The sequence below is a fragment of the Balaenoptera borealis genome (assembly GCF_965194805.1).
Source record: "Balaenoptera borealis genome assembly, chromosome: 2".
NCBI classification, from domain to species: Eukaryota; Metazoa; Chordata; class Mammalia; order Artiodactyla; family Balaenopteridae; genus Balaenoptera; species Balaenoptera borealis.
The window spans coordinates 51,125,425-51,144,026 of record NC_138867.1 but is presented as its reverse complement, the minus strand read 5'-3'; the positions used below and the strand labels follow the sequence as shown (position 1 = coordinate 51,144,026).

At 38.3% G+C, this 18,602-nt stretch overlaps 1 protein-coding gene across 6 annotated transcripts in view; it reads right to left on the bottom strand.

Moving 5' to 3' along the window:
• IPO11 (importin 11) overlaps nt 1–18,602 on the bottom strand; it is a 485,545-nt gene that overhangs the window by 262,473 nt on the left and 204,470 nt on the right. For 2 of the 6 annotated variants that reach the window (XM_082383175.1, XM_082383169.1), the window contains one exon: nt 17,201–18,597. The exons of the other annotated variants lie outside the window; for them this stretch is intronic. In XM_082383175.1, coding sequence (XP_082239301.1) covers nt 18,433–18,597 — 165 coding nt within the window. In that variant the 3' untranslated portion in view covers nt 17,201–18,432. Of the gene's footprint in view, nt 1–17,200; nt 18,598–18,602 lie in introns of those variants that run through there. 6 annotated transcript variants of the gene reach the window in all.

Genomic DNA, 18,602 nt, shown 5'->3' with positions numbered 1-18,602 from the left:
AGGAAACACTCCCATTTACCATTGCAACAAAAAGAATAAAATATCTAGGAATAAACCTACCTAAGGAGACAAAAGACCTGTATGCAGAAAATTATAAGACACTGATGAAAGAAATTAAAGATGATACAAATAGATGGAGAGATATACCATGTTCCTGGATTGGAAGAATCAACATTGTGAAAATGACTCTACTACCCAAAGCAATCTACAGATTCAATGCAATCCCTATCAAACTACCACTGGCATTTTTCACAGAACTAGAACAAAAAATTTCACAATATTTATGGAAACACAAAAGACCCCGAATAGCCAAAGCAATCTTGAGAACGAAAAATGGAGCTGGAGGAATCAGGCTCCCTGACTTCAGACTATATTACAAAGCTACAGTAATCAAGACAGTTTGGTACTGGCACAAAAACAGAAACATAGATCAATGGAACAGGATAGAAAGCCCAGAGATAAACCCACGCACATATGGTCACCTTATCTTTGATAAAGGAGGCAAGCATATACAGTGGAGAAAAGACAGCCTCTCCAGTAAGTGGTGCTGGGAAAACTGGACAGGTACATGTAAAAGTATGAAATTAGAACACTCCCTGACACCATACACAAAAATAAACTCAAAATGGATTAAAGACCTAAGTGTAAGGCCAGACACTATCAAACTCTTAGAGGAAAACATAGGCAGAACACTCTAGGACATAAATCACAGCAAGATCCTTTTTGACCCACCTCCTAGAGAAATGGAAGTAAAAACACAAATAAACAAATGGGACCTAATGAAACTTAAAAGCTTTTGCACAGCAAAGGAAACCATAAACAAGACCAAAAAATAACCTTCAGAATGGGAGAAAATATTTGCAAATGAAGCAACTGACAAAGGATTAATCTCCAAGATTTACAAGCAGCTCATGCAGCTCAATAACAAAAGAACAAACAACCCAATCCAAAAATGGGCAGACCTACATAGACATTTCTCCAAAGAAGATATACAGATGGCCAACAGACACATGAAAGAATGCTCAACATCATTAATCATTAGAGAAATGCAAATCAAAACTACAATGAGATATCATCTCACACTGGTCAGAATGGCCATCATCAAAAAATCTAGAAACAATAAATGCTGGAGAGGGTGTGGAGAAAAGGGAACCCTCTTGCACTGTTGGTGGGAATGTAAATTGATACAGCCACTACGGAGAACAGTATGGAGGTTCCTTAAAAAACTACAAATAGAACTACCATACGTCCCAGGAATCCCACTACTGGGCATATACCCTGAGAAAACCATAATTCAAAAAGAGTCATGTACCAAAATGTTCACTGCAGCTCTATTTACAATAGCCAGGACATGGAAGCAACCTAAGTGTCCATCATCGGATGAATAGATAAAGAAGATGTGGCACATATATACAATGGAATATTACTCAGCCAGAAAAAAAATGAAATGGAGGTATTTGTAGTGAGGTGGATGGAGTTAGAGTCCTTCATACAGAGTGAAGTAAGTCAGAAAGAGAAAAACAAATACAGTATGCTAACACATATATATGGAATCTAAGGGAAAAAAAAAAAGGTCATGAAGAACCTAGTGGCAAGACAGTAATAAAGACACAGACATACTAGAGAATGGACTTGAGGATATGGTGAGGGGGAGGGGTAAGATGTGACAGGGTGAGAGAGTGGCATGGACATATATACACTACCAAATGTAAAATAGATAGCTAGTGGGAAGCAGCTGCATAGCACAGGGAGATCAGCTCGGTGCTTTGTGACCACCTAGAGGGGTGGGATAGGGAGGGTGGGAGGGAGGGAGATGCAAGAGGGAAGAGATATGGGAACATATGTATATGTATAACTGATTCACTTTGTTATAAAGCAGAAACTAACACACCATGGTAAAGCAATTATACTCCCATAAAGATGTTTTAAAAAAAAAAATATATATATATACAGAGAAATCGAAAGAATTGTACAGAGGGGAAAAAAAAAACAAAGACAGCTACCGTGGATTCTTCAAAAAAGCGTCAATGACATGAGAAAAGGACTATTCTAGAGTTAAAAACTAAACCACTAAATGCAATATATAAATGTTCAGTGGATTCCAGACCATAAAACAAAATGGGCGTGATATAAAATACATCTTTGAGGGCATTTGGGAAAATTGGAATACAAACTATTAGATATTATTGCATTAATTTTCTTCAGTATATAAGGGTATATTAGTGGATATGTAGAGAAATGCCAGTCTTAGAGGCATGGAAAGAGTAGATGTGGCAAAATGGAACAATTTGGTGAATCCAGATGAAGGGTATACTGCTGTTCGTTATACTATTCTTTCTTTTCTTTTTGAATTTTTGAATTTTATTTTATTTTTTTTATACAGCAGCTACTTATTAGTCATCCATTTTATACAGATCAGGGTATACACATCAATCCCAATCTCCCAATTCATCACACCACCCCCCCGCCGCTTTCCCCCCTTGGTGTCCATACGTTTGTTCTCTACACCTGTGTCTCAATTTCTGCCCTGCAAACCAGTTCATCTGTACCATTTTTCTAGGTCCCACATATATGCGTTAATATACGATATTTGTTTTTCTCTTTCTGACTAACTTCACTCTGTGTGACATTCTCTAGAAGCATCCACGTCTCTACAAATGACCCAATTTCGTTCCATTTTATGGCTGAGTAATATTCCATTGTATATATGTACCACCTCTTCTTTATCCATTCGTCTGTTGATGGGCATTTAGGTTGTTTCCGTGACCTGGCTATTGTAAATAGTGCTGCAATGAACATTGGGGTGCATGTGTCTTTTTGAATTATGGTTTTCTCTGGGTATATGCCCAGTAGTGGGATTGCTGGGTCATATGGTAAATCTATTTTTAGTTTTTTAAGGAATCTCCATACTGTTCTCCATAGTGGCTGTATCAGTTTACATTCTCACCAACAGTGCAAGAGGGTTCCCTTTTCTCCACACCCTCTTCAGCATTTGCTGTTTGTAGATTTTCTGATGATGCCCATTCTAACTGGTGTGAGGTGATACCTCATTGTAGTTTTGATTTGCATTTCTCTAATAATTAGTGATGTGGAGCAGCTTTTCATGTGCTTCTTGGCCATCTGTATGTCTTCTTTGGAGAAATGTCTATGTCTTCTGCCCATTTTTGGATTGGGTTGTTTTTTTAATATTGAGCTGCATGAGCTGTTTATATATTTTGGAGATTAATCCTTTGTCCATTGATTTGTTTGTACATATTTTCTCCATTCTGAGGGTTGTCTTTTCGTCTTGTTTATGGTTTCCTTTGTGGTGCAAAAGCTTTTAAGTTTCATTAGGTCCCATTTGTTTACTTTGTTTTTATTTCCATTACTCTAGGAGGTGGATCAAAAAAGATCTTGCTGTGATTTATGTCAAACAGTGTTCTTCCTGTTTTCCTCTAAGAGTTTTATAGTATCCAGTCTTACATTTAGGTCTCTAATGCATTTTGAGTTTATTTTTGTGTATAGTGTTAGGGAGTGCTCTAATTTCATTATTTTACATGTAGCTGTCCAGCTTTCCCAGCATCACTTATTAAAGAGACTGTCTTTTCTCCATTGTATATCCTTGCCTCCTTTGTCATAGATTAGTTGACCATAGGTGCGTGGGTTTATCTCTGGGTTTTCAATCTTGTTCCATTCATCTATATTTCTGTTTCTGTGCCAGTACCATATTGTTTTGATTACTGTAGCTTTGTAGTATAGTCTGAAATCAGGGAGTCTGATTCCTCTAGCTCCATTTTTTTCCCTCAAGATTGCTTTGCCTATTCGGGGTCTTCTGTGTCTCCATAGAAATTTTAAGATTTTTTATTCTAGTTCTGTAAAACATGCCATTGGTAATTTGATAGGGATTGCATTGAATCTGTAGATTGCTTTGGGCAGTAGAGTCATTTTCACAATATTGATTCTTCCAATCCAAGAACATGGTATATCTCTCAATCTATTTGTATCATCTTTAATTTCTTTCATCAGTGTCTTATAGTTTTCAGCATACAGGTCTTTTGTCTCCCTAGGTAGGTTTATTCCTGTGTATTTTATTCTTTTTGTTGCAGTGGTAAATGGGAGTGTTTCCTTAATTTCTCTTTCAGATATTTCATCATTAGCGTATAGGAATGCAAGAGATTTCTGTGCATTAATTTTGTATCCTGCAACCTTACCAAATTCATTGATTAGCTCTAGTACTTTTCTGGTGGCATCTTTAGGATTCTCTATATATAGTATCATGTCATCTGCAAACAGTGACAGTTTGACTTCTTCTTTTCCAATTTGGATTCCTTTTATTTCTTTTTCTTCTCTGATTGCCGTGGCTAGGACTTCCAAAACTATGTTGAATAATAGTGGTGAGAGTGGACATCCTTGTCTTATTCCTGATGTTAGAGGAAATGCTTTCAGTTTTTCACCATTGAGAATGATGTTTGCTGTGGGTTTGTCATATATGGCCTTTATTATGTTGAGGTAGGTTCCCTCTATGCCCACTTTCTGGAGAGTTTTTGTCATAAATGGGTGTTGAATTTTGTCAAAAGGTTTTTCTGCATCTATCGAGATGATCATATGGTTTTTCTCCTTCAGTTTGTTAATATGGTGTATCACGCTGATTGATTTGCGTATATTGAAGAATCTTTGCATCCCTGGGGTAAATCCCACTTGATCGTGGTGTATGATCCTTTTAATGTTTTGTTGGATTATGTTTGCTAGTATTTTGTTGAGGATTTTTGCATCTATATTCATGAGTGATATTGGTCTGTAATTTTCTTTTTTTGTAGTATCTTTGTCTGGTTTTGGTATCAGGGTGGTGGTGGCCTCATAGAATGAATTTGGGAGTGTTCCTTCCTCTGAAATTTTTTGGAAGAGTTTGAGAAAGATGGGTGTTAGCTCTTCTCTAAATGTTTGATAGAATTCACCTGTGAAGCCATCTGGTCCTGGACTTTTGTTTGTTGGGAGTTTTTTACTCACAGTTTCAATTCCAGTACTTGTGATTGGTCTGTTCATATTTTCTATTTCTTCCTGGTTCAGTCTTGGAAGATTATACCTTTCTAAGAATTTGTCCATTTCTTCCAGTTTGTCCATTTTATTGGCAGAGTTGCTGGAAGTAGACTCTTAGGATGCTTTGTATTTCTGCGGTGTCTCTTGTATCTTCTCCTTTTTAATTTCTGATTTTATTGATTTAGTCCTCTCCCTCTTTTTCTGGATGAGTGTGGCTAATGGTTTATCAATTTTGTTTATCTTCTCAAAGAACCAGCTTTTAGTTTTATTGATCTTTGCTATTGTTTTCTTTGTTTCTATTTCATTTATTTCTGCTCTGATCTTTATGATTTCTTTCCTTCTGCTAACTTTGGGTTTTGTTTGTTCTTCTTTCTCTAGTTCCTTTAGGTGTAAGATTAGATTGTTTATTTGAGATTTTTCTTGTGTCTTGAGGTAGGCTTGTATAGCTATAAACTTCGCTCTTAGAACTGCTTTTGCTGCATCTCATAGGTTTTGGTTCATCGTGTCTTCATTGTCATTTTTCTCTAGGTATTTTTTGATTTCCTCTTTGATTTCTTCAGTTATCTCTGGTTATTCAGTAACGTATTGTTTAGCCTCCATGTGTTTGTGTTTTTAGGGTTTTTTTCCCTGTAATTCATTTCTAATCTCATAGCATTGTGGTCAGAAAAGATGCTTAATATGATTTCAATTTTCTTAAATTTACTGAGGCTTGACTTGTGACCCAAGGTGTGATCTATCCTGGAGAATGTTCCATGCACACTTGAGAAGAAAGTGTAATCTGCCGATTTTGGATGGAATGTCCTATAAATATCAATTAAATCTATCTGGTCTATTGTGTCATTTAAATCTCGTGTTTCCTTATTAATTTTCTGTCTGCATGATCTGTCCATTGATGTAAGTGAGGTGTTAAAGTCCCCCCACTATTATTGTATTACTGTCGAGTTCCTCTTGTATAGCTGTTAGTATTTGCCTTATTTATTGAGGTGCTCCTATGTTGGGTGCATAGATATTTATAATTATTATATCTTCTTCTTGGATTGATCCCTTGATCATTATGTAGTGTCCTTCCTTGTCTCCTGGAACATTCTTTATTTTAAAGTCCATTTTATCTGATATGAATTTTGCTACTCCAGCTTTCTTTTGATTTCCATTTGCATGTAATATCTTTTTCCATCCCCTCACTTTCAGTCTGTATGTGTCCCTAGGTCTGAAGTGGGTCTCTTGTAGACAGCATATATATATAGGTCTTGTTTTTGTATCCATTCAGCAAGTCTGTGTCTTTTGGATGGAGCATTTAATCCATTCACGTTTAAGGTAATTATCGATATGTATGTTCCTATTACAATATTCTTAATTGTTTTGGGTTTGTTTTTGTAGGTCCTTTTCTTCTCTTGTGTTTCCCACTTAGAGAAGTTCCTTTAGCATTTGTTGTAGAGCTGGTTTGGTGGTGCTGAAATCTCTTAGCTTTTGCTTGTCTGTAAAACTTTTGATTTCTCCATCAAATCTAAATGAGATCCTTGCCGGGTAGAGTAATCTTGGTTGTAGGTTCTTCCCTGTCGTCACTTTAAGTATATCATGCCACTCCCTTCTGGCTTGTAGAGTTTCTGCTGAGAAATCAGCTGTTAACGTTATGGGAGTTCCCTTGCATGTTATTTGTCGTTTTTCCCTTGCTGCTTTCAATAATTTTTCTTTAATTTTTGCCACTTTGATTACTATGTGTCTCCGCGTGTTTTTCCTTGGGTTTATCCTGTATGGGACTCTATGTACTTCCGGGACTTGGGCGGCTATTTCCTTTCCCACGTTAGGGAAGTTTTCAACTATAATCTCTTCAAATATTTTCTCTGGTCCTCTCTCTCTCTCTCTTCTCCTTCTGGGACCCCTATAATGCGAATGTTGTTGCGTTTAATGTTGTCCCAGAGTTCTCTTAGGCTGTCTCATTTCCTTTCATTCTTTTTTCTTTATTCTGTTCTGCAACAGTGAGTTCCACCATTCTGTCTTCCAGGTCACTTATCGGTTCTTCTGCCTCAGTTATTCTGCTATTGATTCCTTCTAGTGTAGTTTTCATTTCAGTTATTGTATTGTTCATCTGTGTTTGTTCTTTAATTCTTCTAGATCTTGGTTAAACATTTCTTGCATCCTCTCGATCTTTGCCTCCATTCTTTTTCTGAGGTCCTGGATCATCTTCACTATCATTATTCTGAATTCTTTTTCTGGAAGGTTGCCTATCTCCACTTCATTTAGTTGTTTTCTGGGGTTTTATTTTGTCCCTTCATCTGGTACATAGCCCTCTGCCTTTTCATCTTGTCTATCTTTCTGTGAATGTGTTTTTTGTTCCCCAGGCTGCAGGATTGTAGTTCTTCGTGCTTCTGCTCTCTGCCCTATGGTGGATGAGGCTATCTAAGAGGCTTGTGCAAGTTTCCTGATGGGAGGGACTGGTGGTGGGTAGAGCTGGCTGTTGCTCTGGTGGGCAGAGCTCAGTAAAACTTTAATCTGCTTGTCTGCTGATGGGTGGGGCTGGGTTCCCTCCCTGTTGGTTGTTTGGCCTGAGGCGACCCAACACTGAAGCCTACCCCAGCTCTTTGGTGGGGATAATGGCGGACTCTGGGAGGGCTCATGCCAAGGATTACTTCCCAGAACTTCTGCTGCCAGTGTCCTTGTCCCCACGGTGAGCCACAGCCACCCCCTGCCTCTGCAGGAGACCCTCCAACACTAGCAGGTAGGTCTGGTTCAGTCTCCTATTGGGTCGCTGCTCCTTACCCTGGGTCCCAATGCACACACTACCTTGTGTGTGCCCTCCAAGAGAGGAGTCTCTGTTTCCCTCAGTCCTGTCGAAGTCCTATAATCAAATCCCACTAGCCTTCAAAGTCTGATTCTCTAGGAATTCCTCCTCCTTTTGCCGGACCCACAGTTTGGGAAGTCTGACATGGGGCTCAGAAACTTCACTCCAGTGGGTGGACTTCTGTGGTATAATGTTCTCCAGTTTGTGAGTAACCCATGCAGCAGTTATGGGATTTGATTTTACTGTGATTGCGCCCCTCCTACTGTCTCAGTGTGGCTTCTCCTTTGTCTTTGGATGTGGGGTATTTTTTTTGGTGAGTTCCAGTGTCTTCCTGTCGATGACTGTTCAGCAGTTAGTTGTGATCCCGGTGTTCTCGCAAGAGGGAATGACAGCACGTCCTTATATACTATTCTTTCAATGCCCCTATAGTTTAAACTTTTTTTTCCCTAAAGTTGGAGGGAGGAGATACAATTTTTTGTGACATGCATCTCTTGCCTTCCTTTCATCAGCTCTCCATCAACTTTTAAATTGCTACTCACTTGAGATTTATAAGGAATGTAGAAATAGAACAGAAGACTATTACTCTCAGTAGGTGAGCCTTATGTTTTAATTCATGGAATTAGGAACTGGTTGAAAGGTACAGAATTCTAACATTTTCAAAATGTCACTGATGATTTTATATGTCAGAGTAATTTCAAATAGCTGTGAGTCTGGTTACTTTTAAATAACCTTACCAAACTATGCCATTTGAGATCAATTTTTAAAGGGATATCAAATTATACAGTGCCAACATCATCCTCTTTTGTGAAAGATCTCCTTCCCCTGCACGACTGCTGCTCCTGAACGCACAATTCCATTAGAACCACTGTTTTCGTATATCATATTGGCAAGTGTGTTCCCACTGAATTGTAAAACTTCACAAGGTAAGTACCCTGTTCTAACCCCAGAATTTAGCATATAACTATGGCATAAAACAGGAACTCGACAAACATTAGTTGAATAAAGGAATAGGTAAAATAAAGATCTAAGGTGAAGATTTTTCAAGGGAAACTAAAAACATGAATATTTGAAAAGCTAATGATGTGGCTTCTCTAACATGACTGGTAGGAGAGAGGAAGGAGGGACCACATATAATAACAACTTTAAAATGTTAACTGTTCATCGCATGGGCCTTTGTCAGAGGGTTAGGAGAAGTCTCTGGAGTATAAAATAAATAGAAAAGGAGCATGTGTAGGGAATGGAAATGATCATAACCTTGTATTAGGAAGCACAGTTCAACCAGAGGCCTGGCTGAGTTGTTTGTCCAAAACTGAATACATGTGCCGTAAGGCTGAATTAATGAACAGAATTCTATAAATCAATAATTACATTTTATGTCTTAATTGAGCACTTAAAAATTCAATAATTTCTCTTTTTCTCTGAGCTATTTACAAAGCCTATTTTAAATTCTGAGCTTTAAAAAATGAACCAAACTATTCCCCTGAGATCTTTTTTACTTTTTTTGCAAGGTGGCTATCTGAGTAACATTTGCTATAATACTATAATGAAATCTGTCAGGAATTGGAAAGCTGAGTATTTTACCATAACTGAAAAATGGGAGCATGTATGTACATTTCTGAAAACACTAATGGAAATAGTGCCTCAAATGAAAATAATGAAGTTAACAAAAAGAAATTATTCTTCTTAGGCCAGTCTTGAGGACTGAGTAGTAATGATAAAGAAATAACATTAGGGGAAGGAGGCAAGATGGCGGAATAGAAGGACATAAGCTCATGCCTTCTTACAGAAGCACCAAAAGTACAACTAACTGCTGAACAACCACCAACGAAAAAATGCTGGAACCTACCAAAAAAGATACCCTATGTCTAAAGACAAAGAAGAAGCCACAACAAGGCAGTAGGAGTGGCAGAACTGCAATAAAATCAAATCCCATACACGCCAGGAGGGGAACCCACAAATTGGAAACTAATTATACCACAGAAGTTCTCCCACAGGAGTGAAAGTTCTGAGCCCCATGTGGGGCTCCCAAGCCTGGGGGTGTGGCAATAGAGGGAGGAGACCCCAGAGAGTCTGGCTATGAAGGCCAGTGGTTTGACTGCAGGATTTCCACAGGACTGGGGGAAACAGAAACTCCTCTCTTGGAGGGTGCACACAGGGTCTGAGGTGCACCAGAGCCCAGGGAAAAAAGCGGTGACCTCATAAGTGACTGGGTCAGACTTACCTGTTAGTGTTGGAGGGTCCCCTGCGAAGGTCGGGGAGGGGGGCGGCTGTGGCTCACTGTGGGGACAGGGACACTCGCGATGGCGGCTCTGGCAACTGCTCATTGGCGTGGGCCCTCAAGGATGCTGCCTTCTTCCCGACAAGACCTGGCCCCACCCAACGGCCTGTAGGCACCAGTGCTGGGACGCCTCAGGCCAAACAACCAACAGGGCGGGAACACAGCCCCACCCATCAGCAGAGAGGCTGTTCAAAGTCTTCCTGAAAAAACAGCTGCCCCATAATAAACACACCCACAGACACTGCCATGCCCACCAGTGGGATAAAACCCAGCTCCACCCATCAGTGGGTGGGTACCAGTCCTTCCCACCAGCAAACCTGCACAAGCCTCTTAGCCTCATCCACCAGGGGGCAGACAGCAGAAGACAGAAAAACTACAACCCTGCAGCCTGCAAAATGGAAACCACAATCACAGAAAGTTAGAAAAAATGAGACGGCAGAGAAATATGGTCCATATGAAGGAACAAGACAAAAACCCAGAAGAACTAAGTGAAGTGGAGATAGGAAATCTACCTGAAAAAGAATTCAGAGTAATGATAGTAAAGATGGTCCAAGATCTTGGGAAAAGAATGGAGGCACAGATCGAGAAGATACAAGAAATGTTTAACAAAGACCTAGAAGAACTAAAGAACAAACAAACAGAGATGAACAATACAATAACTGAAATGAAAAATACACTAGAAGAAATCAATAGCAAAATAACTGAGGCAGAAAAATGGATAAGTGACCTGGAAGACAGAATGGTGGATATCACTGCTATGGAACAGAATAAAGAAAAAAGAATGCAAAAAATGAGGACAGTTTAAGAGACCTCTGGGACAACATGAAACGCACAAACATTCGCATTACAGGGGTTCCAGAAGGGAAAGAGAGAAAGGGCCCGAGAAAATATTTTAAGAGATAATAGCTGAAAACTTTCCTAACATGGGAAAGGAAACAGTCATCCAAGTCCAGGAAGTGCGGAGTCCCAGACAGGATGAATGCAAGGAGGAATGTGCCAAGCCACATAGTAATCAAATTGACAAAAATTAAAGACAAAGAAAAAATATTAAAAGCAACAAGGGAAGAGCAACAAATAACATACAAGAGAACCGCATGAGGTTATCAGCTGATTTTTCAGCAGAAACTCTGCAGGCCAGAAGCAAGTGGCACAATATATTTAAAGTGATGAAAGGGAAGAAACTACAGCCAAGATTAGTTTACCCAGCAAGGCTCTCATTCAGATTCGACCAAGAAATCAAAAGCTTTAAAGACAAGCAAAAGCTAAGAGAATTCAGCACCATCAGACCAGCTTTGCAAAAAATGCTAAAGGAAGTCCTCTAGGTGGAAATGGCCACAACTAGAAACAAGATAATTACGAATGGAAAAGCTCACCAGTAAAGGCAAACATATAGTAAAGGTAAGAAATCATCTGCACACATATATAAAATCAAAACCAGCAATTATGAGAAGAGGAGAGTAAAAATGTAGGATACTGGAAACTCATTTGAAATTAAAAAACCAGCAACTTAAACCAATCTTGTTTATATACAGACTGCTATTATTGAAACCTCATATTATCTGCAAACCAAAAACCTGCAATAGATACACACACGAAAAAGAAAAAAGCATCCAAACACAACACTAAAGTTAGTCATCAAATCACAAGAGAACAAAACAGGAAGGGAAGAAAAAACACCTACAAAAACAAAACAATTAACAAAATGGCAATAAGGACATCCATATCGATAATTACCTTAAATGTAAACAGATTAAATGCTCCAACCAAAAGACACAGACTGGCTAAATGGATACAAAAACAAGACCCATATATATGCTGTCTACAAGAGACCCACTTCAGACCAAGGGACACATACAGACTGAAAGTGAGAGGATGGAAAAAAGGTATTCCATGCAAATGGAAATCAAAGATAGCTGGAGTAGCAATACTCATATGAAATAAAATGGACTTTAAAATAAAGACTGTTACAAGAGACCAACAAGAACACTACATAATGATCAAGGGATCAATCCAAGAGGAAGATATAACAATTATAACAATTGCACCCAACACAGGAGCACCTCAATATATAAGGCAAATGTTAACAGTCATAACAGGAGAAATCAACAGTAACACAATAATAGTGGGGGACTTTAAGACCCTACTTACATCAATGCACAGATCATCCAGACAGAAAATCAATAAGGACACACAGGCCTTAAATGACATAGTAGACCAGATGGACTTGATACTTACAGAGCATTCCATCCAAAATCAGCAGAATACACATTCTTCTCAAGTGCACATGAAACATTCTCCAGGACTGATCACATGCTGGGCCACAAAGCAAACCTCAGTAAATTTAAGAAAACTGAAATCATATTAAGCATCTTTTCTGACCACAACACTGTGAGATTAAAAATCAACTACAAGAAAAAAAACTGTAAAAAAACGCCAACACATGGAGGCTAAACAATATGCTACTAAATAACCAATGGATCACTGATGAAATCAAAAAAACACCTAGAGACAAATGAAAACGAAAGCATGATGATCCAAAACCTATGGGACCCAGCAAAAGCAGTTCTAAGAGGGAAGTTTACAGCAATACAATCTTACCTCAGGAAACAAGAAAAATCTCAAGTAAACAACCTAAGCTTACACCTAAAGCAACTAGAGAAAGAAGAATAAACAAAACCCAAAGTTAGTAGAAGGAAAGAAATAAATATCAGAGCAGAAATAAATGAAATGGAGACGAAAAAAACAATAGAAAAGATCAACAAAACTAAAAGCTGGTTCTTTGAAAAGATAAACAAAATTGACAAACCTTTAGCCAGACTCATCAAGAGGGAGATGGCTCAAATCAATAAAATTAGAAACGAAAAAAGGTGAAGTCACAACGGACACCACAGAATAAAAGACTACTACAAGCAACTATATGCCAATAAAACGGACAACCTAGAAGAAATGGACAAATTCTTAGAAAGCTGCAATATCCCAAGACTGAACCAGGAAGAAATAGAAAATATGAACAGACCAATCACAAGTACTGAAATTGAAACTGTGAATAAAAAACTCCCAACAAACAAAAGGCGAGGACCAGATGGCTTCACAGGCGCCCTCTATCAAATATTTAGAGAAGAGTTAACACCTATCCTTCAGAAACTGTTCCAGAAAATTGCAGCAGAAGGAACACCCCCAAACTCATTCTATGAGGCCACCATCATGCTGATAACAAAACCAGACAAAGACACCATAAAAAAAGAAAATTACAAGCCAGTATCATTGATGAATATAGATGCAAAAATCCTCAACAAAATACTAGCAATATGAATCCAACAATACATTAAAAGGATCATACACTATGATCAAGTGGGATTTATTCCAGGGATGCAAGGATTTTTCAATATCTGCAAATCAATCAGTGCAATATACCACATCAACAAATTGAAGAATAAAAACCATATGATCATCTCAATAGATGCAGAAAAAGCTTTTGACAAAATTCAGCACCCATTTATGGTAAAAAACTGAAAGCATTTCCTCTAAGATCAGAAACAGGAGAAGGATGTCCACTCTCACCACTATTATTCAACATAGTTTTGGAAGTCCTAGCCATGGCAATCAGAGAAGAAAAAGAAATAAAGGAAATCCAAATTGGAAAAGAAGTAGTAAAACTGTCACTGTTTGCAGATGACATGATACTATATATAGAAAAATCCTAAAGATGCTACCAGAAAACTACTAGAGCTCATCAATGAATTCAGTAAAGTTGCAGGACACAAAATTAACACACAGAAATCTGTTGCATTTCTATACAGTAACAAAAAAAGATCAGAAAGAGAAATTAAAGAAACAATCCCATTTACCATCACATCAAAAAGAATAAAATACCTAGGAATAAACTTACCTAAGGAGGCAAAAGATCTGTACTCTGAAAACGTTAAGACCCTGGTGAAAGAAATAAAAAATGACAAAAACTGATGGAAAGATATACCATGTTCTTGGATTGGAAGAATCAATATTGTCAAAATGACTATACTACCCAAGGCAATCTACAGCTTCAATGAAATTCCTATCAAATTACCAATGGCATTTTTCACACAACTAGAACAAAACAATCTTAAAATTTGTATGGAGATACAAAAGACCCCAAATGGCCAAAGCAATCTTGAGAAAGAAAAACAGAGCTGGAAGAATCAGGCTCCCTGACTTCAGACTATACTACAAAGCTACAGTCATCAAAACAATATGGTACTGATACAAAAATAGAAATATATATCAATGGAACAGGATAGAAAGCCCAGAAATAAACCCATGCACCTATGGTCAATTAATCTACAACAAAGGAGGCAAGACTATACAATGGAGAAAAGACACTCTCTTCAATAAATGGTGCTGGGAAAACTGAAAAGCTACATGCAAAAATTAAAATTAGAACAATCTTTAACACCATACACAAAAATAAACTCAAAATGGACTAAAGACCTAAATGTAAGGCTATACACTATAAAACTCTTAGAGGAAAACATAGGCAGAACACTCTTTGACATAAATCACAGCAAGATCCTTTCTGACCCACCTCCTAGAGTAATGAAAATAAAAACAAAAATAAACAAATGAGACCTAATTAAACTTAAAAGCTTTTGCACAGCAAAGGAAACCATAAACAAGACGAAAAGACAATCCTCAGAATGGGAGAAAATATTTGCAAATGAAGAAACTGACAAGGGAGTAATCTCCAAAATATACAAACAGCTCATGCAGGTCAGTATCAAAAAGACAAACAACCCAATCAAAAAGTGGGCACAAGACCTAAATAGACTCTTCTCCAAAGAAGACATACAGGTGGCCAAGAGGCACATGAAAAGATGCTCAACTTCACTAATTATTAAAGAAATGCAAATCAAAACTATGAGGTACTACCTCACACTGGTCAGAATGGTCATCATCAAATAATCTACACACAGTGAATGCTGGAGAGGGTGTGGAGAAAGCGGAACCCTCTTACACTGTTGGTGGGGATGTAAATTGATACAGCCACTATGGAGAACAGTATGGAGGTGTCTTAAAAAACTAAAAATAGAACTACCATATGAACCAGCAATCCCACTCCTGGGCATATACCCTGAGAAAACCATAATTCAAAAAGAGTCATGTACCCCAATGTTCACTGCAGCACTATTTACAATAGCCAGGACATGGAAGCAACCTAAATGTCCATCAATAGAGGAATGGATAAAGATGTGGTACATATATACAGTGGAATATTACTCACCCATAAAAAGGAACAAAACTGTGCCATTTGCAAAGACGTGGATGGGCCTAGAACCTGTCATACAGAGTGAAGTAAGTCAGAAAGAGAAAAACAAATATCATACATTAACATATATATATGGAATTTAGGAAAATGGTACAGATGAACCTATCTGCAAAGCAGAAATAGAGACGCAGACGTAGAGAACAAATGTATGGACACCAAGGGGGGCGGGGCAGTGGGATGGATTGGGAGATTGGTATTGATGTATGTACACTACTATGTATGAAGTAGATAGCTGGGTGAGAGCCTACTGTATAACAAAGGGGAAAAAAAAGGTGTAATCTGTTTGCAGGACATATATTAAGTTAACCTTAAAAATGCATTCCAATATATATTAGGTGCAGACAAATACTGTTTGATTCCACTTATATGAGGTACCTAAAATAGTCAAATTCACAGAGTCAGAACGTACACTGGTAGATGCCAGGGGCCGGGGGTGGGGTGGGCAGGGTGGGGAGGGAGAATGGGGAGTTCATTTTTAATGGGGAGAGAGTTTCAGTTTAGGAAGGTGAAAAATTCGGGAGATGGATGATGGTGACAGTTGCACAACAATGTGGATGTACTTAGTGCCACTGAACTGTACAGTTAAATACGGTTAAAATAGTATGTTTTATATTATGTGTCTTTTACCACAATAAAAAATCATTCAATAAAAAAAACCCAATCAAAAAATGGGCAGAAGACCTAAACAGACATTTCTCCAAAGAAGACATACAGATGGCCAAGAGGCACATGAAAAGATGCTCAACCTTGCTAATTATTAGAGAAATGCAACTCAAAACTACAATGAGGTATCACCTCACACCAGTCAGAATGACCATGATCAAAAACTCTACAAACAATAAATACTGGAGAGGATGTGGAGAAAAGGGAACCCTCCTGCACTGTTGGTGGGAATGTAAATTGATACAGCCACTATGGAGAACAGTATGGAGGTGCCTTAACAAACTAAAAATAGAGCTGTCATATGATCCAGCAATCCGACCACTGGGCAAATATCCTGAGAAAAACATGGTTTGAAAGGATACATGCATCCCAATGTTCATTGCAGCACTATTTACATGGAAGCAACCTAAATGTCCATCAACAGATGAATGGATAAAGAAGATGTGGTACATAGATACAATGGAATATTACTCAGCCATTAAAAAGAATGAAATAATGCCATTTGCAGCAACATGGATGGACGTGGAGACTATCAGGTGATAGTCTCCAGTGAAGTAAGTCAGATAAAGACAAATATAATATGGTATTACTTATATGCGGAATCTTAAAAAAAATGATACAAATGAACTCATTTACAAAACAGAAACAGATTCACAGAGTTATAGAACCAACTTATGGTTACCAGGGGGTAAGCGTGGAGGGGAAGGGACAGATTGGGAGTTTGGGATTGACATGTACACACTGCTATATTTGAAACAGATAACCAACAAGGACCTACTGTATAGCACAGGGAACTCTGCTCAATACTCTATAATAACCTAAATGGGAAAAGAATATGAAAAAGAATAGATACATGTATATGTATAACTGAATCACTTTGCTATACACCTGAAGCCAACACAACATTGTTAATCAACTCTACTCCAATACAAAATAAAAATTAAAAAAAAAAAGAAATATCATATTAAAGAAGCTTCTGGTCTTTAAATGAAAAGAGAGACTGAAAGGGTAACTAGGATTTGCTACTTGAAGCACTGCCACCTGCTAGGACAGAGTTAACACCAGGGCATGAAAGAAAACTTCCCTTTAAAATTCACTGGGCAATTTTTATGAACTCATTTTTTGTGAGGCAGGAAAAATAATCAGGCAAGCAAAGGTGAGGTATCTTTGGAAAATTTAATTTGGACCATATTTTCTTTCTTTTGCTTAAAACATCAAATATTTCCATACGCTTTGGGTTCCACAACTTACAAAGGGCAGTGGGTTTCCTGCAGTTACATACTGTACCCAACTTTCTATAGAAAGATCAGACATTTTCCAACCTTGCTTTTGAGTATTTTCTTTAAAATGTTTTAAACGTTCCTTACAGTCAATGGCAAGTAAAACAAAGTAAGGCTTTATTTTCTCCTTTTTCCCCGTTTTTGGTACTGCATGTTAGAGGAATAAGGAAGGAAGACTTGTCACATCAGTGTCGGTACCCTGGGGATCGCTGCTGAGTCCTCCACGTGTACCCATATCTTCGAGGCCCTGATGTACCCCTGCACTGAGGAACCTGAGATGGGTAAGTGCTGAACAGCCTGTCACAGCCATTTCGCAGCACAGGGGATCTGTGGCTGCTGGTTCCTGTCAGTGTTCACAGGGCTCCTGGCCTCCAGGGGTAACAAAGGAACTAGGATCAAATCACGACCAGAGGTCTCCCACCTGGCCCTGCAGTACCACAGGTTCACATCTGCGGGCCTTACAATGTGCATTTAAAGACTAAATGTAATTACTGAAAATAACACAAGAAAAAAATCCCATTACTAATTCCCATATCAAATTACTAGAATGAAAATAAAAGCATCTGTCTGATAAAACATGTTTTCTATGTCAGATGAAAGCAACTCCCTTGCAAGATAATCTCAGTAATGTATATTTGTCACTATTCATATTCTTTTGCCTGGTACACAAATTTTTGTAATTTCATCATCTGAACAGTTTTGCCATTTTTCAAACTTGTAGTCTCATTAACTTAAAAAAGGGATAAGGCAGCCAAATTTAACTAATTTTGGTTGCAGAAAAACATCTCAGGCATTAGCCTTCTTCTTCTCAAGTGTTAAGAGCACATGATTAAAAGGTAACAGTTTCTTCTCTTAACAGGAAACTAAGCAGCTATTGTTGTCAAATCTATCTTTAGTAAACACAGGGCCCTCATAAATATAAAATTAAATTCTTTTGAGGAATAGTTTTGTGATTTTAGATATGCAGGATTTACATTTATTTGCTGAATTTTGTAGTAAAAAAACGTGTGGTCTTCCCATCTTTCTTTCAATACACAAGGGATTTCTCCATCGTCTCAGCAGGCTCTCACACACAGATGGCAGGCTGGTCATCTCAGCCACATGTCACGTGCTCTCAGAAGCCCTGCAAAAACTCCTGTAGCTGGGTGACGATCTCGGTGTCCACCGTTTCCATGAGGGACTGGAAGCCTTGCTCTCCCAGCAGCTCCTGCTGGGCCTTGAGCTTCTCGTAGATGAACTGCTGCAGTGACACGGTATGCACGGGGTCCTTCAGGGCCAGCTGCA